General features: G+C 33.2%; 1 protein-coding gene across 3 annotated transcripts in view; it reads right to left on the bottom strand.

The window, feature by feature from the left end:
• Nucleotides 1-976: 976 nt before the first annotated feature.
• The window catches only part of pdgfrb (platelet-derived growth factor receptor, beta polypeptide), a 53,359-nt gene continuing 33,264 nt past the window's right edge, over nt 977-21,071 (bottom strand). For all 3 annotated transcript variants that reach the window (XM_048202768.1, XM_048202766.1, XM_048202767.1), the window contains 18 exons: nt 19,633-19,798; nt 17,622-17,793; nt 17,418-17,533; nt 16,651-16,774; nt 14,594-14,802; nt 12,244-12,338; nt 12,025-12,157; nt 11,760-11,864; nt 11,567-11,677; nt 10,674-10,830; nt 10,316-10,482; nt 7,096-7,211; nt 6,127-6,249; nt 5,901-6,012; nt 4,866-4,965; nt 4,502-4,607; nt 3,274-3,530; nt 977-2,275 (listed from right to left, as the gene is read on the bottom strand). In XM_048202768.1, coding sequence (XP_048058725.1) covers nt 2,158-2,275; nt 3,274-3,530; nt 4,502-4,607; nt 4,866-4,965; nt 5,901-6,012; nt 6,127-6,249; nt 7,096-7,211; nt 10,316-10,482; nt 10,674-10,830; nt 11,567-11,677; nt 11,760-11,864; nt 12,025-12,157; nt 12,244-12,338; nt 14,594-14,802; nt 16,651-16,774; nt 17,418-17,533; nt 17,622-17,793; nt 19,633-19,798 — 2,487 coding nt within the window. In that variant the 3' untranslated portion in view covers nt 977-2,157. The remainder of the gene's footprint in view (nt 2,276-3,273; nt 3,531-4,501; nt 4,608-4,865; nt 4,966-5,900; nt 6,013-6,126; nt 6,250-7,095; nt 7,212-10,315; nt 10,483-10,673; nt 10,831-11,566; nt 11,678-11,759; nt 11,865-12,024; nt 12,158-12,243; nt 12,339-14,593; nt 14,803-16,650; nt 16,775-17,417; nt 17,534-17,621; nt 17,794-19,632; nt 19,799-21,071) is intronic.

Raw genomic sequence — 21,071 nt, forward strand, 5'->3', positions numbered from 1 at the left:
ACATTATAAAATAACTAGGTACATTTTGTGAATGTGAAGTATGAAATACTCAAAAAATCTCATGAAAAACAATAACTTTTCTTGTGAATGAATGACTCAGCGAGCGAGCATAAGAATCCTAATTTTATAACACTTAAGCTTGTGATTCTTATTAAGAGCGGGTCATTTTTTTATTATTCTTTAGCTAACCTAAGTCTCTGAGATCCTGACACCTTGCACTTCTGGAGACTCCAGGTAGGTTGCAGTTCTGGAAAATGGTGGCGCTGGACACTAAGGGTTCCTGATGGTTTCACACTTAATTCTTCACCTTAATTCTTAATTATTTTGCAGTTAACATGTGTCTTTTCTTTTCCACATGTTTTTGTATGACCCCACTGACCCAATGAGCATTTTGCTGTCCCTTGGTCATGCTTTAACTTTGCAATTTCTAGTATTGCATTAGTATTGCGTCCTTCTCATGAGTATTTAATCATTTTTGACTTTTCAGTCTGAGTTAAATCTCTTTTTTGGCTCATTTTGCCTGTAAAAGAAAACCTGCCTAATAATTCTGCACACCTGAATATAAGGCATTTTTCATTTCCAGCCTTCATGAACAATTATCACTAATAAATGATTAGAAACAATATTAATAGTAGTTATTAAGATTGATGTGGATTGGAATTGGTAAAATGTGCTTGGAAAAAAACAATATGATCAGAAAATAAACTTGCCTAATAATTCTGCAAACAGTATAGAAGAAGAACAACATATTGACTAAGTAGAGTGTTTGTCCAATTAGGGCTGCTGTAGAAACATGACATGGAGGGGCGACCCGCGGTGTATGAGACATGTATATTATATTATAGTTATGTAAATTATATTGCATTTCTGTAATTAGATCCTCCCAAAATTTACACATTGCACCTTTAAATTTTAAAAACCTAATTTAAGACTTTAAGGATGTGTTCAGGGGTTCAAAAGAACAACAGACATCTTATTAAAGACTTTATCACAGCTTTTTATTGTTTATCATACATGGAATGTGTAAAAGAGCAATGTACAAAATATCTATACAAAAATATACTTGTAAACATACATAAAGCTTTGGTACCTTTAGAGTGTGTAACTTTACTATGTGATATATGTATTGAGATGTGTAATTTAATAAGGCCTTGTGCATACATACAAACACTTAAATTGTTATAATCAAGACAAAGAAGAATAATCAAGATGAAAAGACAAGACGAAGCCATACAAACACCTTCTCAAACTCTGGGTATATTATGTGTTTGCATGAAAATAAAGATCAATGTAAGAAGTACCCAAACATTGTGTGTATGTGTTATTATTGGACTGGTACTAATTTGATTCTAATGTACTGTGAGTCATTCAGATATACTGTTATTATCAATGACACATTGAACAGCAGGATTCTGTACAAAACATGATGTCCTTCATCAGTATTGTTGAATGTGTTATTTTGCTTCTCAAGTAAATGTATGTTGATTTAAGAATGTTTATTTAATTATACTGGAAAATAAGACCATAGAAAGTAAGAAAATCATTTTTGCAACGTAGCTGTACAATCCATGCTAAAACAATCTATCCTGTGTTCTCTGTTGGTTCCCTTTACAGAATGTAAAAACAAAATCACAAATAATCACATCCGTGTGTATAATCTATTTGCTTCAATTACTCAGAAACATTAAAGTGCAAGTTTGCTACACGAATCTTTAGTTAAAATCAAAAGTTCAAAAAATCAAAAGTTAAAATCAAAAGACACAGGCCTCTGCCTGAATACAATGCACTTAATTTTTTTTTACAATGTTCAAAAACCCTCTATAACATAATACATATTTCTGAAGTGTTTGAAGTTTGATTTGTACCTTTTGAATAACAATGAATGTAAAGCATCAGCTGATTCTAGCATTGCCTTCTGCAGTTTATAATACTGCATTGTACCACTTTAATAAAAATACAAAAGAAAAAACAAGAAAGGTTCAAGCCTCAACCTTCACAGACGGTCCTTTAAGAGCACACGAGGAAGTCTAGCATATCATTCTGATGCATTCATGAGCATTTGTTTTGAACTGATTTATGCAATCTGATGTATGCAATTTCAAATCTGCTCAAAATGTACATTAAAATTACTTCATGATGACAGGAAGTAGGAACGTGTCACAGGAAGCTCTCCTCCACTTCTAGACTTCCAGAATGTTCTGGCAGCAGTTCCTCCCGCTCAGGTTCCGTACTCGGGGTTTCCATGGAGTCCGTCTCCTCATCAGAGCTTAAGGAGCTTTTAAAGTGAGAGAGAGAGAGAGAGAGAGAGAGAGCCATTAACATCACACACATACTCACTCACACATGAAGTTATGAAGTTTGAACCTCCAGGGGGTGCTATGAATAATTTGAAAATTCTTTATACAATAAGTATTAGCTCATTATTGTCACAAAGTCATATATGTATATTATAAATCCTTTATATTTGATCATATTATATTATCATAGCATATATAAATATTTATTATACTTAAATATTATAAATATTAAACATATTTATACCATGAATGCATATGTAGAAAAATAAATGTAAAATGAAACATGCTAAATAAATAAATACACAAATATACATCCTTTATATTTGATCATATCATATTATATAATTATTTACACACATGCTGATCAAATTTATACCATGAATACATGTCGCTTGGCATAATGAATAAATGTAAAATAAATACATGATAAATAAATAAATAAATAAATATACAGTTCTTCACATTAAAATTATATACATTTTATATTATATATGTATCATTTATATGTTTTATATATCTGTTATATTTTATCATCTTAAGTTATCATACGTATTTATTAGAAAAAGATATTAAACTAAACTAAACAAATGTATACTATGAATGCATATGTCACTGGGCCAAATTATTAATTGTAAAAAATAATGTAATAAATACATGCTAGCTAGATGAATACATAAATATATAAATAAATGTATGTGCATATATATATATATTTATTTATTTATTTATTTTATTTTTTTCTTTTGAAGTCTGAAAGTGTTTATTTATACCATAAAAGGTTTAAGCAAAGGCTCTCATTCTCACGTTAAAATCAAACCCATTTGCACAGATGAACACATTATTCATGGATTTTTTTTATAAAAACAGAAGTGATCCCCTCTGTATGGAAGAGGAAGAGGTAATGTCTCATCTTTCCTTCATCCTCTGCGGTTTATAATGGTCTGATTTATTTTTGATCACAGGAAGTCAGCGTTACCTCGAGGGGATTTCCGTCAGCACTGGCTCATCCTGGGTCTCCTCTTCTGGCTTGGGGTCGGGGATGGGGATGATGTACTCGTTGTGCGGAGCCTCCTCTCCGTCGGCCTGCGGACGCGGGGTCGGGTTTGGTGTTTGATCTGAAGTGGGAGATTGAGGAGGGAAGACACCCGGGAATGGAGAGGGGACCCGTGGCTTCACGCGAGCTACTGCAGGGTGATCGCTCTTGTGAAAGCTGTCGCTCACCTGAGAGTATCTCTGAGGGAGAGATGATGATAATACTTTCATGAAGATGATAAGAATTCAGAGGCCACATTTACACTGCAACAGACACAATCAGAGCCTTCTGCATCTGTGTACATAACTGGTCAAACGACTGGGATAATTAATTGTTTGAAGCCATTAATGCCCCCTAAGGGTGCATTTATTTGATCAAATATTATATTAATAATATTGTAATATTACATATTATAGCATTTTAAAGTCTATTCAAAATGTAATTTATTCCTGTGATCAAAGCTGAATTTTCAGCATCATTACTCCAGTCTTCAGTGTCACATGATCTATCAGAAATCATTCTAATATGCTGATTTGCTGCTCAAGAAACATTCTGACATCAACTCAAAGGTTTGTTTAAAATGTATCAGTATGTGCTCTCACTCTTAAAGGGACAGTTCACCCAAAAATGAAAATTAATTTACCCTCAAGTTGTTCCAAACCTGTATGACTTTCTTTCTTCTGTTGAACTAAAAAAAAAGATATTTTGAAGAATATGGGTCACCAAACAGTTGACGGTAGCCATTGACTGCCATAGTAGGAAAGAAAATACGGAAGTCAATGTTAGCGTCAACTGTCCGGTTACCAAAATTCCTCAAAAGATCTTCTTTTACTTCAACAGAAGAAAGAAATTCATACAGGTTTGGAACGACTCGAGGGTGAGTAAATTACGACAGAGTTTTCATTTTGGGTGAACTATCCCTTTAAGTTAAAAACTGCTCCCATTTGAACAGATTATTAATGCATCTGAGTTTGATTGAATGTTTGAATTCTGTTTCATGTTTGACATTTCTCTGCATGCTCCTTTTCTTTGTGTGATTTTAGAAAGAACTTGAGCAAAGGGCTTTAACCACAGAATGACAGAGAAAATAAGTTTTTGGAATATTGCTATTAGAATTTCTTTGCAATCTATTATTTAACCATGGAAACGAAACAAGGAACATAAAGGAAACCTTTTTATATCCGTCTGAGAGCATGTTCCCCATCGTGTGCACCAGAAAGGAGAACTCCGGACGCTTCTCAAACTTCTCATCCCAACATTTCCTCATGACCTCATAACTGCAAAGAACAAACGATCAGAATTCAATCCAAACCCACCATCAACATCACCACCATCAGATTTATTTAGAGATGCCACAAGAATTTTCCAGAAGCTCAGTGGCTGTGATTTAAACAGACAACCCTGCCTTTTACTGTGCGCAGTCTTTTTTACTGTATGAATCTATAAAACAAGGATAAATGCAATAATAAACATTCAAGCCTATATGTTTATTTAATTGTCATTCACGCCAGTATGTGAGTGAAGTGCAGACATACATGTCCTCAGAGGCGTACGAGGGTTTGGCCATGCGGTAGCCTCTCTTCAGAGCGCTGTAAAACAACTCATTCATCGGCAGGTCTGGATATGGTGTTCCTCCTGCAAAATCAGCCAGAAAATCACCAATAAAGAAAGCTTTTCATTTCACTTCAAGCTCACAGAAGACAGAAAAAAAAATCCTGTATTTGTAAAAGCAGAATAAGAACAGACGGCTTTAGTTTTTGCTAATTCAACAGTGAGCAGTTTTGTGCTTAAAATAGATTGTTTTCAAACTCTTATAAAAGAACAGCAAACATGCCTTATGAAAGAATTGGTAACACTTTAAAATAAGGTCTTGTTAATTAATGCATTAGTTAATATGAACTAACACTGAAAAATACTTCTAAAGCATTTATTATTCTTAGTTAATGTTAATTTCAACATTTACTAATAAAACATCCAAATCAAAAGTATCTTAATGTTATTTAATGCTAACACAGTTGTATTTGTATTAACTAACATTAATCAAGATTAATAAATAAATACTATGACAAATGCATTGCTCATTGTTTGTTAATGCATTAAGTAACATTAATGGACGCCATTGGATAATGAAGTGTTGCAAAGAATTCTTATAATCATATAAGATGGATGTCATTGCTAATAGTGATATATACATGTATTGTTTATAGGTTTCACACTATGAAAATTATTTAAACACAGGCCTGAATTAATAATAAGACTTTTTTTTTCTGTTTATAGGAAATTTACATTAATACAACATCTCTGTTAGGATACTGATATAATATTGTATTACATTTATTCATTTGGCAGATGCTTTTATCCAAAGTGACTTACACTTTTCATGCATTCCCTGGGAATCGAACCCATGACCTGGCATTTCTAGCGCCATGCTTTCTCCCAATACACATTTCAGGTAGAACATATAGTATAAGAAACCTGATTTCTACATGCATTAACATTTAACGTTTATTTACACACAAAAAACATGACTGCATAGACTGTCAGAAGAAAGAATAAATGAACGGACTCACCCAGAGTGAAAATTTCCCAGAGTAAGATGCCGTAAGACCAGACGTCACTCAGAGTGGTGTACAGGTTATGAAAGATGCTCTCTGGTGCCATCCACTTCAGAGGAAGAAACGTCTGCAGAGAAACACACCATTTCATTTTAAAATCACAACTATGACTTCAGTGATTTATTGCATGTTTGTTTGAATGAATGTGTGTGTTTGTTTATTGAAGGATCTTTCCACGTACGCTGCCTTTGGAGATGTAATTGTTGTCATGCATGATGTCTCTGGCCAGTCCAAAGTCACAGATCTTGGCCAGTTTGCCCTCACAGATCAAAACGTTTCTTGCCGCCAAATCTCGATGGACACACTGACAGACAGATAGAAAGATGTGCTTTAATTTACAAAGAAAAAAATCAGACACTTTCTCTAGATCAGCATAAAATGCAGTTTGAAGATTAATCAATACATTGGTTTACAGATGGGATGCATTTCCCATTTACAACAGCAGATGGTGATGTATGTTTTCCTACTGGCCAGGGTTATTATATATAACTAAAACTAAAGACTTCATTACCTGAACTAAAATAAACTTGAACTGAAATAAAATATTTTTAAAAATTATTACTTAACTGAAATACTTAAAAAACAAAAAACAAAAAAACAAACAAACTTGAACTTAATTTTTATGTCAGGTAGTTCCCAAAGCAACATTCTCATTTTTTTTTTATAAAATTAAAAGTGAAATAAAAATTAATAAAAACTATATAGACAAAAAACCAACAACTAATAAAAATGCCAAAAAACACAACAAAATTGCTAAAATTTTAAGTAAAATTAAAAATAGAAAATACTGTATAAGAAAATAAAAAAATAAAACTAATTCAAAATATTCATAAAAAGCATAAAATTTGAACTAAAATTAAAACAGAAAATATAAAAATAAAATTAATTCAAAATATTCATAAAAAGCAAAAAATTTGAACTAAAATAAAAACAGAAAATATAAAAATAAAATTAATTCAAAATATTCATAAAAATGACAAGAGTATCTCAATGCTACTAAAATAACACTATTAAAACATGCGTGACAGATTCTTCTGAGTGGAACGGTGAGTAATTTTAATATTATTAATAATTAATATTATTTTATAATTTTAGGTCTAATGTTTTGCAGGTCAACAGTCTTACTACATTAGCTATAACAAATACTCACGTTCTTTGAGGCCAGGAACTCCATGCCTTTTGCCACCTGGTAACTGAAACCAACAAGGTCAACGTAGCTCAGAACCGGAGAATCACTGATGACCAGAGAGCGATCCACCCTGTGACCTGTGACACACACAAACACCATAAATCACACAACCTCATTGATGATGCAAATACAAATGCAAAAAACTTGCAGTGCCATGGGATTCTTTGCAGTACCTCAGAATTGTAAATACCATAGAACATGCCAATGAAGACCATAGGCTGGCATTATTCAAATTTGTTAAAAACCTACATAGGTTCAAGCAGGAAGTAAGATTAGAATTACTGACAACTCATTTCAGACAATAACTTGCTTTTATCTGCACATTCACAAACAGCTTTATTAAACTCCAGGTAATTCAGGTAATATCTGAATAAATCATACTACTTTCTTGAGAAGCAAAATGACAGAAAAATCAAAATTAAGTTTTGATAACTCTGACTTTATGCTTGAAGCAAGAGAAAAAAAAGAAACAAGTTTAATTTTCTTAAACAGATATTTTTTCTTGTTCTAAGCATAAACTCGCTTAATTTTGAAATGTAAAAAAAATGTTTTTTTTTTTTTTGGCAGTGATCAGTGTACCACAGTACTGTTTTATCAGGGTTATCAGTCCAAAAGAAGCTGAACTCAACCTGACATCCTCTCAGCTTAAATTAAAACACATCTCTAGAAATACTCAAACAATAAATAAATATTCAAATAAACAATGAGACATTTTAGTCCTGATTTAAATAGTTCAGAAACCTCAAGCGTTTCATTAAGTTCTTTGGACATCCTGTGAGATGAGGAAGTGAAACATTAATGAGCATTATGAAAGAGATCTCTTTGTCACACAGACTCTGACTGTGCTCAACTTGAAGGCCACCGCAGCATCACAGAGCCAAAGATTACACAGAGGCATGATGGGAGTTTTAGGATGTTAGTTCTATTTCCCTGCAGAAGGTCCCAGTACATCTGCTCAACAAGACAAATCCTACACAGTCTTACACCATGATGTGAACTTCCTCTGTCTGAATCACCACAATATTACAATATTAAAATTAAAGTATAAATAAAGACTGTTTAAACATTCTAAACTCTTACATTTCATGTGATTAATTAAATGAATTATAAGCAAATTCATGAAGATAAACCAGGTGTGGCAGTGCTGCTAATAAACTCTGTGATAGTCATTTAGAGTTTCAGCATATATTGAAAATATGTTAATGGCGATTATTATAATTATTAATAAATGCAATGCAACTAAAAATGCAAAAGGTTTTATATATATATATACAGTACAGTCCAAAAGTTTGGAACCACTAAGATTTTTAATGTTTTTAAAAGAAGTTTCGTCTGCTCACCAAGGCTACATTTATTTAATTAAAAATACAGTAAAAAACAGTAATATTGTGAAATATTATTACAATTTAAAATAACTGTGTACTATTTAAATATATTTGACAAAGTAATTTATTCCTGTGATGCAAAGCTGAATTTTCAGCATCGTTACTCCAGTCTTCAGTGTCACATGATCCTTCAGAAATCATTCTAATATGCTGATTTGCTGCTCAATAAACATTTATGATTATTTTCAATGTTGAAAACAGTTGTGTACTTTTTTTTTCAGGATTCCTTGATGAATAGAAAGTTCAAAAGAACAGCATTTATCTGAAATACAAAGCTTCTGTAGCATTATACACTACCGTTCAAAAGTTTGGGGTCAGTAAGAATTTTTATTTTTATTTTTTTGAAAAGAAATTAAAGAAATGAATACTTTTATTCAGCAAGGATGCATTAAATCAATCAAAAGTGGCAGTAAAGACATTTATAATGTTACAAAAGATTAGATTTCAGATAAACACTGTTCTTTTGAACTTTCTATTCATCAAATAATCCTGAAAAAAAATATTGTACACAAATATTTTGTACAATTGTACACATTAAATGTTTCTTGAGCAGCAGATCAGCATATTAGAATGATTTCTGAAGGATCATGTGACACTGAAGACTGGAGTAATGATGCTGAAAATTCAGCTTTGCCATCACAGGAATAAATTACTTTGTGAAATATATTCAAATAGAAAACAGTTATTTTAAATTGTAATAATATTTCACAATATTACTGTTTTTTACTGTATTTTTAATTAAATAAATGTAGCCTTGGTGAGCAGATGAAACTTCTTTTAAAAACATTAAAAATCTTAGTGGTTCCAAACTTTTGGACTGTACTGTATATATATATATATATATATATATATATATATATATATATATATATATATATATAACTTTTGAATTTTTAATTACATTGCATTTATTAATAATGCTAATAATTAATAAATGTAGTGTAATGCAATGCAAAACACATGCAAAAGACAACAGGAGTTTGGTTTACTATTTACACATTTGCATAATTTCTGTGGACTGTGATTTTCTTTTTTTTACCAGTATTTCTCCAAAATAAAAGCTAGAGGATTTGAAATGTTAAAAACTTGCGGGCCGGGTTTGAACATTTTAAAGGTGATGAATTTAAGGCATAAATATTGATGACTTTGAGTAAAATAAATAATTTTTTTTATAATTATCAACTATGCATTTTTTATTTTACAGTACAACTGATATATATTATATATTATATGAAGTAATATATTTATGTCTTCATTTTAATTAGAGTTATAATGAATAATGATAATAATAAAGACTCTGAGAGAGGTCTAGCTGGTATCAGTAGGAGGAATATGAGACGTTTTCATATGAGATGAAATGTCACATTGAAGTTTAAATTAATTAAATTTAAAAAAAATAATATAATTTTTTGGCCAAATTGTGCCACCCTAAATAATTTAAAAATAAACACGATCAAAATAAAACATTTATTAAAAAAAAAAAAAAATCTAATTTTTAATCTGTTTACCTGCACGTCATGTGACCATTAACCAACATCAGAGAACCATGAACATGCGAATGTGATGTTAAATTATTTAAATATTACCTTACACCGTGTCTACACCAGACGCAACCATTGACGCTCGCATCGCAACAGCTAAAAGCGGTCTACACTGTGTAGACATGGTGTTAAAATCCCAACAGGTAATTCAAATAAATATTTTACATCTAAGGGGTTCAGCTGACAAAAAGGTTTGGGAATCATGCTGTAGTTGATTTGAGTTAAAAGTCTGTAGACAGCGGGTGAAGTGTGTACCTTGCTCCTGGTAGATGTCTTGCTGGTAAGGGGACTCGTAGGGTGACGGCTGGATATCTGCATACTTGATAGTGTCCGTGAGCTCCTGCATCGGGACATATTCCGTCTGCTCGTCTTTGGTCATGTCCATATATCCGCCATCACACTCACTGCCAAATGACACATACCTGCAGAGCACAGAAATACTACCTGATTACATGTGTCTTACTTAATCTAATGTTATAGTCAAGCATGATTAATATTCACCGTAATATTTCATGTTATTTTTAAAGATACACAACTGGTCAAAAGTTTGGAATAATTAACATTTGTTAATGTTTTTGAAAGAAGTCTCTTCATTCAGCCATAATTCTCTTACTCTTTTCCGGTTGGCACATTGCTATCGTTACAGATCTGGCTGCCATTGGCGATGTGGTTCTTGTCAGCGTAGTACTGAAGGAAGCTGTGCTTGTTCCTGTGCAGGTAGTCCACCAGATCACCATAGCGACAATATTCTGTCACCAGATATAATGGACCTGCGTAAAAAACAAAGATACAACCTGAAAACACATCTCAGAACACATGAAAAAGATCAGTGGCTTTAAAGCTGGGACACACCAAGCCGATGTCAAAGAACAAGTGGCGATGAAAGAGGACTCGCATCGGCTGCATCTCAGCCAAAAAGCTGTTTGAACACACCAAAAGGACTAAAGGTGACTCTCAATTAGCATTTATGTTCTACACCTGCATGTAAGGAAATAACTGTCTAATCAGCAGGTGTAAATAGTCTATATTCGTCATTCAAAACCGAAACTGCAGATATACAAACCGTAAACAAAGCAGTGCTTGATTACCATGTTGAATATCAATCACGCTGATCACTTCCTTCATTCTAGTCGGCTCATGTTATTTTGAAAATATTCATGCATTGGAATGCTCAGGTAAGATGACGTCTGTACTGTCTTTGCTAGCGTTCATCGACTCTTTCGCTAAGCTGAACAGCATTCACTGATGGCCCGATGGCAATTCAACATGCTGAATCGGCCCAAAAAACCCAGACGGCGTCCAACTAGAGCCAACGATGCAGAGAACACCAAAAAAACTAAGCTGACCGATGCTCAAAAATGGCCAGACATCACCTGACCGTCAGGCTTGATGTGTCCCAGGCTTTAAACATCTAGAATGTTTATGCTAATATAAACTACAGGTATCTGTTTTCAACAGAAAAGGTGTCTGCTTTTTTGTGCTGAGTGAGTGCTGATGTTTGCTCACCTTGTTTGGTGCAAGCACCCAGCAGGTTGACGATGTTCAGGTGAGGACCCAGGTGACTCATGATCTTGAGTTCAGACATCAGAGCTTGTGTCTCGCTTCTCCGTGCTGTCGCTGCAGTGACGAGACAACACAAATAACTACAACCATCAACCACGCTCACACACCGGTGTTTAACTGTGGGTTTCACACGTACATTTGAGCATTTTCACCGCTACTTTAGTGGTGGATTGGGAACGGCCAAGACCATACGCTGTTGCCTCAACAACACGCCCAAACGCTCCAGATCCCAACGTACGACCTGAAGAAAGAGACACACGTCAGGTAAATAAAACACCTGGACATACAAACATTAAATAGTTGGTAAGGTAATCTAGTATTTTTGAGTATCCAGCTACATCTGATGAGAAAAGAGACTGTGGCTATAGTAAGTGTGGTAGATCAGTGTGTCCTGTTCTCACCCAGCACCAGACTGTCCCGTGGCATCTCCCAGGCCAGGTCATAGGGCAGGTGAATGGGGTCAACGTAGATGTACTCGTGTCCATCTAAACTGACTGATTCAATGACCTTCCACCTGATTTCATACCGTGGCTTCTGCAGGCAAAACAATGTAGAGTTTCAGTATAATAATGTTAAATCTGTAGCAGCATAATGTGTCTCAGTCAGACAGGGTCACTGACCTTCCTCCACACAGCGATGAGGATGATGATGGAGATGATGGCGATGACCACCAGTGCCAAGACTGCGGCCAGTACAGCCACCTGAGAAAACAACGCTGGACAGAAAAGACAAAAGTTGATAAGTTATGTACTCAAAATCTTAATTTATAATGCATTAAATACCGATTCTTACAGCTGAAGTGTCATTTTTTGGGTGGTGTATTTTCAACCACCATACAGAAATACTTTTCACCATCCAATCAATTACTAGTTTCAAGTTTCAAGTTTATTATTTTATAAAGCACATTTAAAACAACCTTGGTTGACCAAAGTGCTGTACAAAGTTACCTATGTCCATCACCAAAAATTAAAAATAGACATTCGCAAGATGTTAACGCACAAGAGAACAAATAGGTTTTCAAAAGACTTTTGAACTCAGACACTGTGGGCGCTGTTTTGATAGATAAAGGCAATTTGTTCCACAACTTTGGACAAGCTACTGCAAAGGCTCTGTCTCCCCTGCATCGCTAATGGACTTCAAATACTATAATTATAATTACTAATGGACATTAAATGTGTTTTTAAATAAAAACAATTAATAAATGATTTATTTACAGTTAAATTAAGTGTTTGGTATTATTTTCAGTCACTTGTGATATAGACTTAGATATTGAATTTGTGTCATATCGATGTTGAATTATATCATCCTGATTTTATCATGATAGACAGAATCAAGTTCTGTCCTACTTTTTTTCTTTATTCTCAAATAATAATAAAAAATATAAAAAAATAAAATTTTGGATATATTTTCAATCACTTGTCACATAGAGACACATTTCACTATTTAATCAATTATTGATGTATAATTGATGTTCTCAAATAATAAAATGAAATAAAAAAATAAATAAATAAAATAAATTATTGGATGTATTTTCAATCACTTGTCACAAAGAGACACATTTCACTATTCAATCAATTATTGATGTATAATTGATGTTCTCAAATAATAAAATGAAATAAAATAAAATAATAAAAAATAAAATATTGGATGTATTTTTAATCACTTGTCACAGAGACATTTCACTATTCAATTATTGATGTATAATTGATGTTCTCAAATAATACAATTAATTAAATAAATAAATAAATAAAATAAAATAAAATAAAATAAATTATTGGATGTATTTTCAATCACTTGTCACAAAGAGACACATTTCACTATTCAAACAAATATTTATGTATAATTGATGTTCTCAAATAATACAATTAAATAATAATAAAAAAAAAAAAATAAATTAAAATAAAATAAAAAAAATTATTGGATGTATTTTCAATCGATTGTCACAAAGAGACACATTTCACTATTCAATCAATTATTGATGTATAATTGATGTTCTCAAATAATAAAATGAAATAAAATAAAATAAAATAAAATAATAAAAAATAAAATAAAATATTGGATGTATTTTTAATCACTTGTCACAAAGACATTTCACTATTCATTCAGTTATTGATGTATAATTGATGTTCTCAAATAATAAAATGAAATAAAATATTTCAATATTTTCAATCACTTGTCACATAGAGACACTATTTCACTATTCAATCAATTATTGATGTTTAAAACCATGTCATGTGCTTTTTTTTTCATTGAATATCCATTTCACTTTAAAATATATCAACATAGGGAAGTAAAATGGGACAATATGAAAGGTTCATGGAGACACCTAGTCTTCCATGTCAAGTACAATGTAAATATGAACTATAGACACAGAAAATGACATCAGTCAACAAATATTTATACAAACAAAACCTCAAATAATAAACAATTTATTAAGGATGATTAAAGGGGCACCACATACTTTTAATAAATAAAAGAAATTTAATTTAATTTGATTAGAAAATACACTTATTAAAAACAAATTGAATCACTTTTCACAATTCAGTCAATTACTGTCCTGTCCCATTTATTCCTCATTACCATTTTACAAGAAAAATATGTCATATTAGGAAAGTAAAATGAGACAAAACTGAAGGTTTATGCTGACTTTAAATCAAGGCAACTAGGCTCATATATGAAACTGCAGACTCATATAGAGAGTCAATAAGAAGCGTTTCCCGCAGCTTTGGCAGGTGTTTGTGTTTCTGGTTTTTCTCACGGCTGAACCAATATCAGGTTCTCAATGAGCTCAACGGGTTTCACGCCACATTCATGGTGCTAATGAAAGCAGCCCTGAAGGATCATGGGATTAGATCCAAAGTCACTCTGTGTTTGATCTCCACGGGTGCTGCTCCATTCAGCAGATCCTCATTTCACACATTCACATAGAGGCTTTAACACCCTCCTCACACACACACACATTATACTCACTGCTGTTGACCAGTCTGATGTCTCTGGCTCGAGCTCCTCTCTCATTACTGGCCTCACAGCGGATGGTGACCAGCTGCGGCCGGAGGAAGGTCACCTGACTGTGCACTTGGTGGATCTTGCGTGTGTTGTTGTAGGTGACATTAGTATGGATGGAGACACTCTCAGGATCCTCCACTAGGGGGCTCCATACAGCACTTCTGTTACTACACCTAATGACAACACACAAAGTTCAGACAGGAATACTAGTGTACTGATTACTGCATACTGTGCAGTATATACTTAGAAAAATTAAATGTGAAGCAGTATGTAGTATGCAACGTGTTGTCACATGACCTCATCACATTGCTTGTTTAAATAGAGAGAGGGAGAGAGAGAGGCAGGAAAAATGGCACATTTTTGCACATTTTAGCAAATGTAGCAGGGCATCTGGGCATTTCATCCATATAGTAAATTCTGTGTGTGCAATGCATACATATTACAAACACTGAGTAGTATGGTAGTATACCATTGGAACCTACCCAAACACATTAAAAAAGTCAAATATACCTGCATTATATGTGTTTGCATACTTAATTCCTGAGTTCTATCTAGCTGATCCCTCATAAGTGTGCTCCACCCATGAAGGAAGTGTGTTGTGATAGGCAGAGGTGTGTGGTAATGGCCGTTAGAGTATGTATGCTATATATTATTCATACAGAAGTATTTCAGTGCATCTCTTTGGTGTTTTAATCAGCGTTTGGATGATGTACAGACCACTCTACACACTGTGATGGACAGACACATCCTGATCGACTGTTTGCCCTTCATTACGCTGTACATTACGCTGATGTGTGTTTATGTAATGCTTTCTGAGAGTACTGTGCAAACTCATCATGTTCATATTTACTCATCTCTAAAAAACAGCTCATATTAAATATGAATGAGAGTCATTAAAAGGAAAATATAAAATATTTTTAAAATGTTGCCTGATCTATCTATCTATCTATCTATCTATCTATCTATCTATCTATCTATCTATCTATCATAATGAATGAATGAATAAATGCCTAATTCATTCATTCATTCATCAGTCCATCCATCCATCCATCCATCCATCTTTCTGTCTGTACATCCATCCATCCATCCATCCATCCATCCATCAATCTAATTATTCATCCATCAATCCATCTATCATCCATCAATCCAATCACCCATCAATCTATCTATCCATCCATCCATCTGTCTGTCCATCCATCATCCAATCATCCATCCATCATCCAATCATCCATCCATCCATTTTACCATCCATCAATCCATCTATCCTTCTATCCAACCATCCATCCATCCATCCATTTTACCATCCATCCATCTGTCTGTCCATCCAATCATCCATCCATCCATTTTACCATCCAACCATCTTTCTGTCCATCCATCATCCGTCAATCCATCAATCAATCAATCCATCAATCCAATCATCCAATCATCCATCAATCCATCCATCCATCCATCCATCAATCAATCAATCCAATCATCCATCTAACTATCCATCTATTTTACATCCATCCATCCATCCATCCATCTGTCCATCCAATCATCCATCAATCCATCTATCCATCCATCCATCCATCCATCCATTTTACCATTAATCCGTCTGTCCATCCATCATCCGTCAATCCATCAATCAATCCAATCATCCATCAATCCAATCATCCATCAATCCATCCATCTGTCTGTCCATCCATCCATCAATCCATCAATCAATCCATCAATCCAATCATCCATCCATCCATCCATCCATCCATCCAATCATCCATCCATCAATCCAATCATCTATTCATCCATCAATCCATCCATCCATCCATCCATCCATCCATCCATCCATCCATCCATCCATCAATCAATCAATCCAATCATCCAACTATCTATCCATCTATTTTACATCCATCCATCCATCCATCCATCCATCATCTATCCATCCATCCATCCAAATAATACACCGACACTAATTCAAATAAAATCTATTTGTGATGATGATGACGATGATGATGATGATGATAATGATGAAGGTGTGGTATTACTTGGTCATGCTGTCACAGCTGAACCATTGAATGCTGGGAGATGGCACACCCTCCGCCACACAGGTGACCGCATGCTTCTTTTCTGCCAGGTGATGGTCAGAGAGTTCAGTTATCTGAGGAGGAACTACAGAAACAGGAAATAATATCAGCCAACATTAATGCAAACTAAAACCTCAAACAAGAAAAACAATAAATAAATTAATTAATATTTAAATTAAATAAATGTTTAAATACATTTAATAAATATCTTATTTACTCATTGTGCAGATGCTTTTATCCAAAGTGACTTACAAATGAGCAATACAACAAGTCAGTCATCTTAAGGAGGCAATAACACGAGAAGTACTAGCAAAAAATAAAGTTTTAAACATCATCCAGAATAATGTAAGCTAGAATAGGGAGATATTAAGAAACAGTGAAAGCATAGAAGAAAACTGTTTTTAAATTATTTATTTATTTATTTATTTTTATTATTAAATAAAATAGCGAAATGGAACTAATTAAATATTATATTAAATATTTAATTAAACTACATAAATTTGTAATTAAATATTATAGTAATTGCCAAAAAATGTATTAAATTAAATTAAATTAAATTAAATTAAATTAAATTAAATTAAATTAAATTAAATTAAATTAAATTAAATTAAATTTCAGCAGGCCAGCATCTGGTATTATTCTTGGCGCACGCTTAAATGAAAGACCAGCATGGGTGTCTGTTTTCAGGAAATGGGGGTGCCGTGTAAAAGGATGTCAAACTGTCTCACCTTTCACCTCTAGGTCAAAGGTCATCTCTTTAATGTCATCTTCATTTTGGACGCTAACAGTGTAGAGCCCCATCTGCTCCAGTCGGATCCTGACCAGGGTCAATGTGCTGACAAACCTGCATCAGATCCAGAGGACACGTCTAATATCCTGAGGATAGGTTTAATGTTGTTTAATGGAGGTTCTGTGCTGAGAGGGCTCATTACCGGGTCTCGTGTTCCTGTCTCATGTTGTGTCCTCTGATAACAGCGCCGTCTTTAGACCAGCTAACGGTGGGTTTGGGATACGCCTCGATCTCAACCTTCAACTCCACGTTTTCTCCGAGCCGTGCCGAGATGTTCCTGTCCAGATGTGAAGTGAGAGCCACGAAACCTCTTTCTACAGACAGATAGATAAAAATAACACAGTCAGTTAATACAAACTATGAGCAATAGTAATAGTGATTCTTGCCAATAAGCACCACTAATTATTACATACAATACTGTTTAAAAGTTTAGGGTCAGTAAGATTTTTTTAAAGAAAGAAATTAATATTTTTATTCAGCAAGAAATCATTAAACTGATAAAAAGTGACAGTAAAGACATTTATAATATTATAAAAGAGTCATTTTCAAACAAATGCTCTTCTTTTGAACTTTCCATTTATCAAACAATCTCTGTTTTCAACACTGATAATAATAATAAATCAGCATATTAGAATGATTTCTGAAGGATCATGTGACACTGAAGACTGGAGTAATGATGCTGAAAATTCAGCTTTGAATCACAGAAATAAATTACATTTTAAAACATATTTAAATAGAGTTATTTTGACTTGTAATAATATTTCACAATATTCCTGTTTTTACTGTACTTTTGATCAAATTAATGCAGCCTTGGTGAGTACAGGAGACTTTTCAAAACCATTAAAAAATCTTACCAACACCAATTATGAAACCTATGATATCCTATGAGTAAGAAAGAGTGAGTTTTGCTTGCTCATCTTCTTACATAATGTATTTAATATTCCATAAGTGTGCTCTCACTCACGGCTGATAGATCGTAATCTAAATGTTCAGGTGCTAAAAGCACTTTCTTCCTAAACATTACTGCATCCTGTGTGTCGAGGCAAAATGCTGCGTGTGCAAATGCTGCTGACACTTTTACAAAGATCTGCATTGATCTACATCGGTTCCTCTGACTCGCGTCTGCAGCGTTCCTCAAGGGTTCCTGTGTACAGCTGTTTGGACGCTGTGGTTTCATAATGTTAAACATAAACATAACTCACTCCCTTCTGCAGAAGGTCTGCATTTACACACAGCGTGACGGAGCGCAAAAATCAGGGCCAGTTTTCCATCACAGGAGATGCTATGAGACTGAGGACTTGTTTTAAAGCGACGGATGTTGATTTAATTAGCGTTTGAATCAAAGCATCATTGAAAAGATGCCACCCATATTTCACAGCTCACACACACATCAGATGATGAAGACCGCTCTTCATGGAGTTTTACCAGAGAGCTGCAAAAATGGTGCTGAGCAGTGTTATTTTAGCATTGAGATACTCTTATAGTTTTTATTAATATTTTGAATTCGTTTTTATTTTTATATTTTCTGTTTTCATTTCAGTAAAAGTTTTTGTTATTTTGTTATTGTGTTTTTGGCCTTTTTATTAGTTTTAGTCTATATATTTTTTATTAATTTTATTTTAGTTTTAATTATTTTAGTACATCAAGTTAATCTAAATGAAAATGTATAAAACATTTAAAAATAATAAAATAAAATAAAATAAAACAACAAAATAATAACATTAATAATGAAAATAAAAATTATACAAAATAATAAAATAATATAGTAAATATAGTTTTTCTTTATTTTAATTTCAGTTGAAGTATTAATTTTAATTTCTTTAATTTCTGAATCTTTAAAGTTTTAATTTTAGTTAATTTAATGTTAACCACACTGGCAAAAAAGTGGTGTAGGATTTCCTTCTAAACGATTTTTATTCAGAAATTGCTAGTAAGTTTCACAAATAATTACAAGAAATGACAAGTAACACACTGAATTAGAAAAACTAAGTAGTATTTTCTTGTAAAACAACTCCAATATTCTTTGCTTAATTTACAATTTCACTAAATCATTTTATACAGTGTATATAGAGTAGCCAAACTTTATTATATGCATTCATAGACAGAATAATGTAAATCTGATGCATCTGCTGTGTGATATCTGCAGGTCTTACCCAGAACAGTGATGTCAATACTGGCTGAAGCCATAATGTCCTGCACACTCTCATGCACGTGACAAACATACTGTCCCGATCTGGCCAGCGAGATGTCCGTGATGTTAAGACAGGACCGCATGCTTGTGGCTGACAGGAAGTCAGTCAAGGGCTCAATGTCCCCAACCTGAGAGTCAGAAAATTGGGCTTGGGATCAGTGGCAGAAATGTACTTTTCCAATGAGACAATATTTGCAACTTTTAACAGACACATTTTAGTTGTAAATGCCCCTGAAAATCTATTTTTAAAAAAATTAAACTTATGCACCAAAAATTATAAAAATGCCCCTGAAATTCAATATATATACTGAATTTCAGTGGCATTTTTGGTGCCATTATTTGGTGCATAATTTTTGGTTCTGGTTTACATTTACATTTATTTATTTATTTGGCAGAGACTTTTATTCAAAGCAATTAAATTGCATTCACTGCAAAAAAATGAATTTCCAACACATTGTTGTTTAGCAGTACAAATATCTAAACATCAATCGAGATACATTTACTTGAGAAGCAAAATGGTCACATAAGGTCTTGTTTTCTGAAAAGATCAAAATTAAGTGAGATTATATGGAGCCCCGCACATGACATTCAGAACAAAAAATAACAGGCTAAATCATGCACACGATTTAGCAAATCGATGAATCTAATTAATAAATAGTGCACATGATTTAGCAAATCGAGGAAACTATTACGATTTAGTAAATCGATTTAGTAAATCAAGGAAACAAATTAGTAAATAGTGCACACGATTTAGCAAATCGAGGAAACGAATTAGTGAATTATGTGCATGATTTAGCAAAACAAGGAAACAAATTAGTAAATAGTGCACACAATTTAGCAAATCGATGAGTCTAATTAATAAATAGTGCACATGATTTAGCAAATCGAGGAAACTAATTAATAAATAGTGCGCACGATTTAGCAAAACAAGGAAACAAATTAGTAAATAGTGCACACAATTTAGCAAATCGATGAGTCTAATTAATAAATAGTGCACATGATTTAGCAAATCGAGGAAACTAATTAATAAATAGTGCGCACGATTTAGTAAATCAAGGAAACAAATTAGTAAATAGTGCACACGATTTAGCAAATCAAGGAAACGAATTAGTAAATAGTGCACACGATTTAGCAAATCAAGGAAACAAATTAGTAAATAGTGCACACGATTTAGCAAATCAAGGAAACGAATTAGTAAATAGTGCACACGATTTAGCAAATCAAGGAAACGAATTAGTAAATAATGCACACGATTTAGCAAATCAAGGAAACAAATTAGTAAATAGTGCACACGATTTAGCAAATCAAGGAAACGAATTAGTAAATAGTGCACACGATTTAGCAAATCAAGGAAACGAATTAGTAAATAATGCACACGATTTAGCAAATCAAGGAAACAAA

Source organism: Megalobrama amblycephala, linkage group LG9 (assembly GCF_018812025.1).
Source record: "Megalobrama amblycephala isolate DHTTF-2021 linkage group LG9, ASM1881202v1, whole genome shotgun sequence".
NCBI lineage: Eukaryota > Metazoa > Chordata > Actinopteri > Cypriniformes > Xenocyprididae > Megalobrama > Megalobrama amblycephala.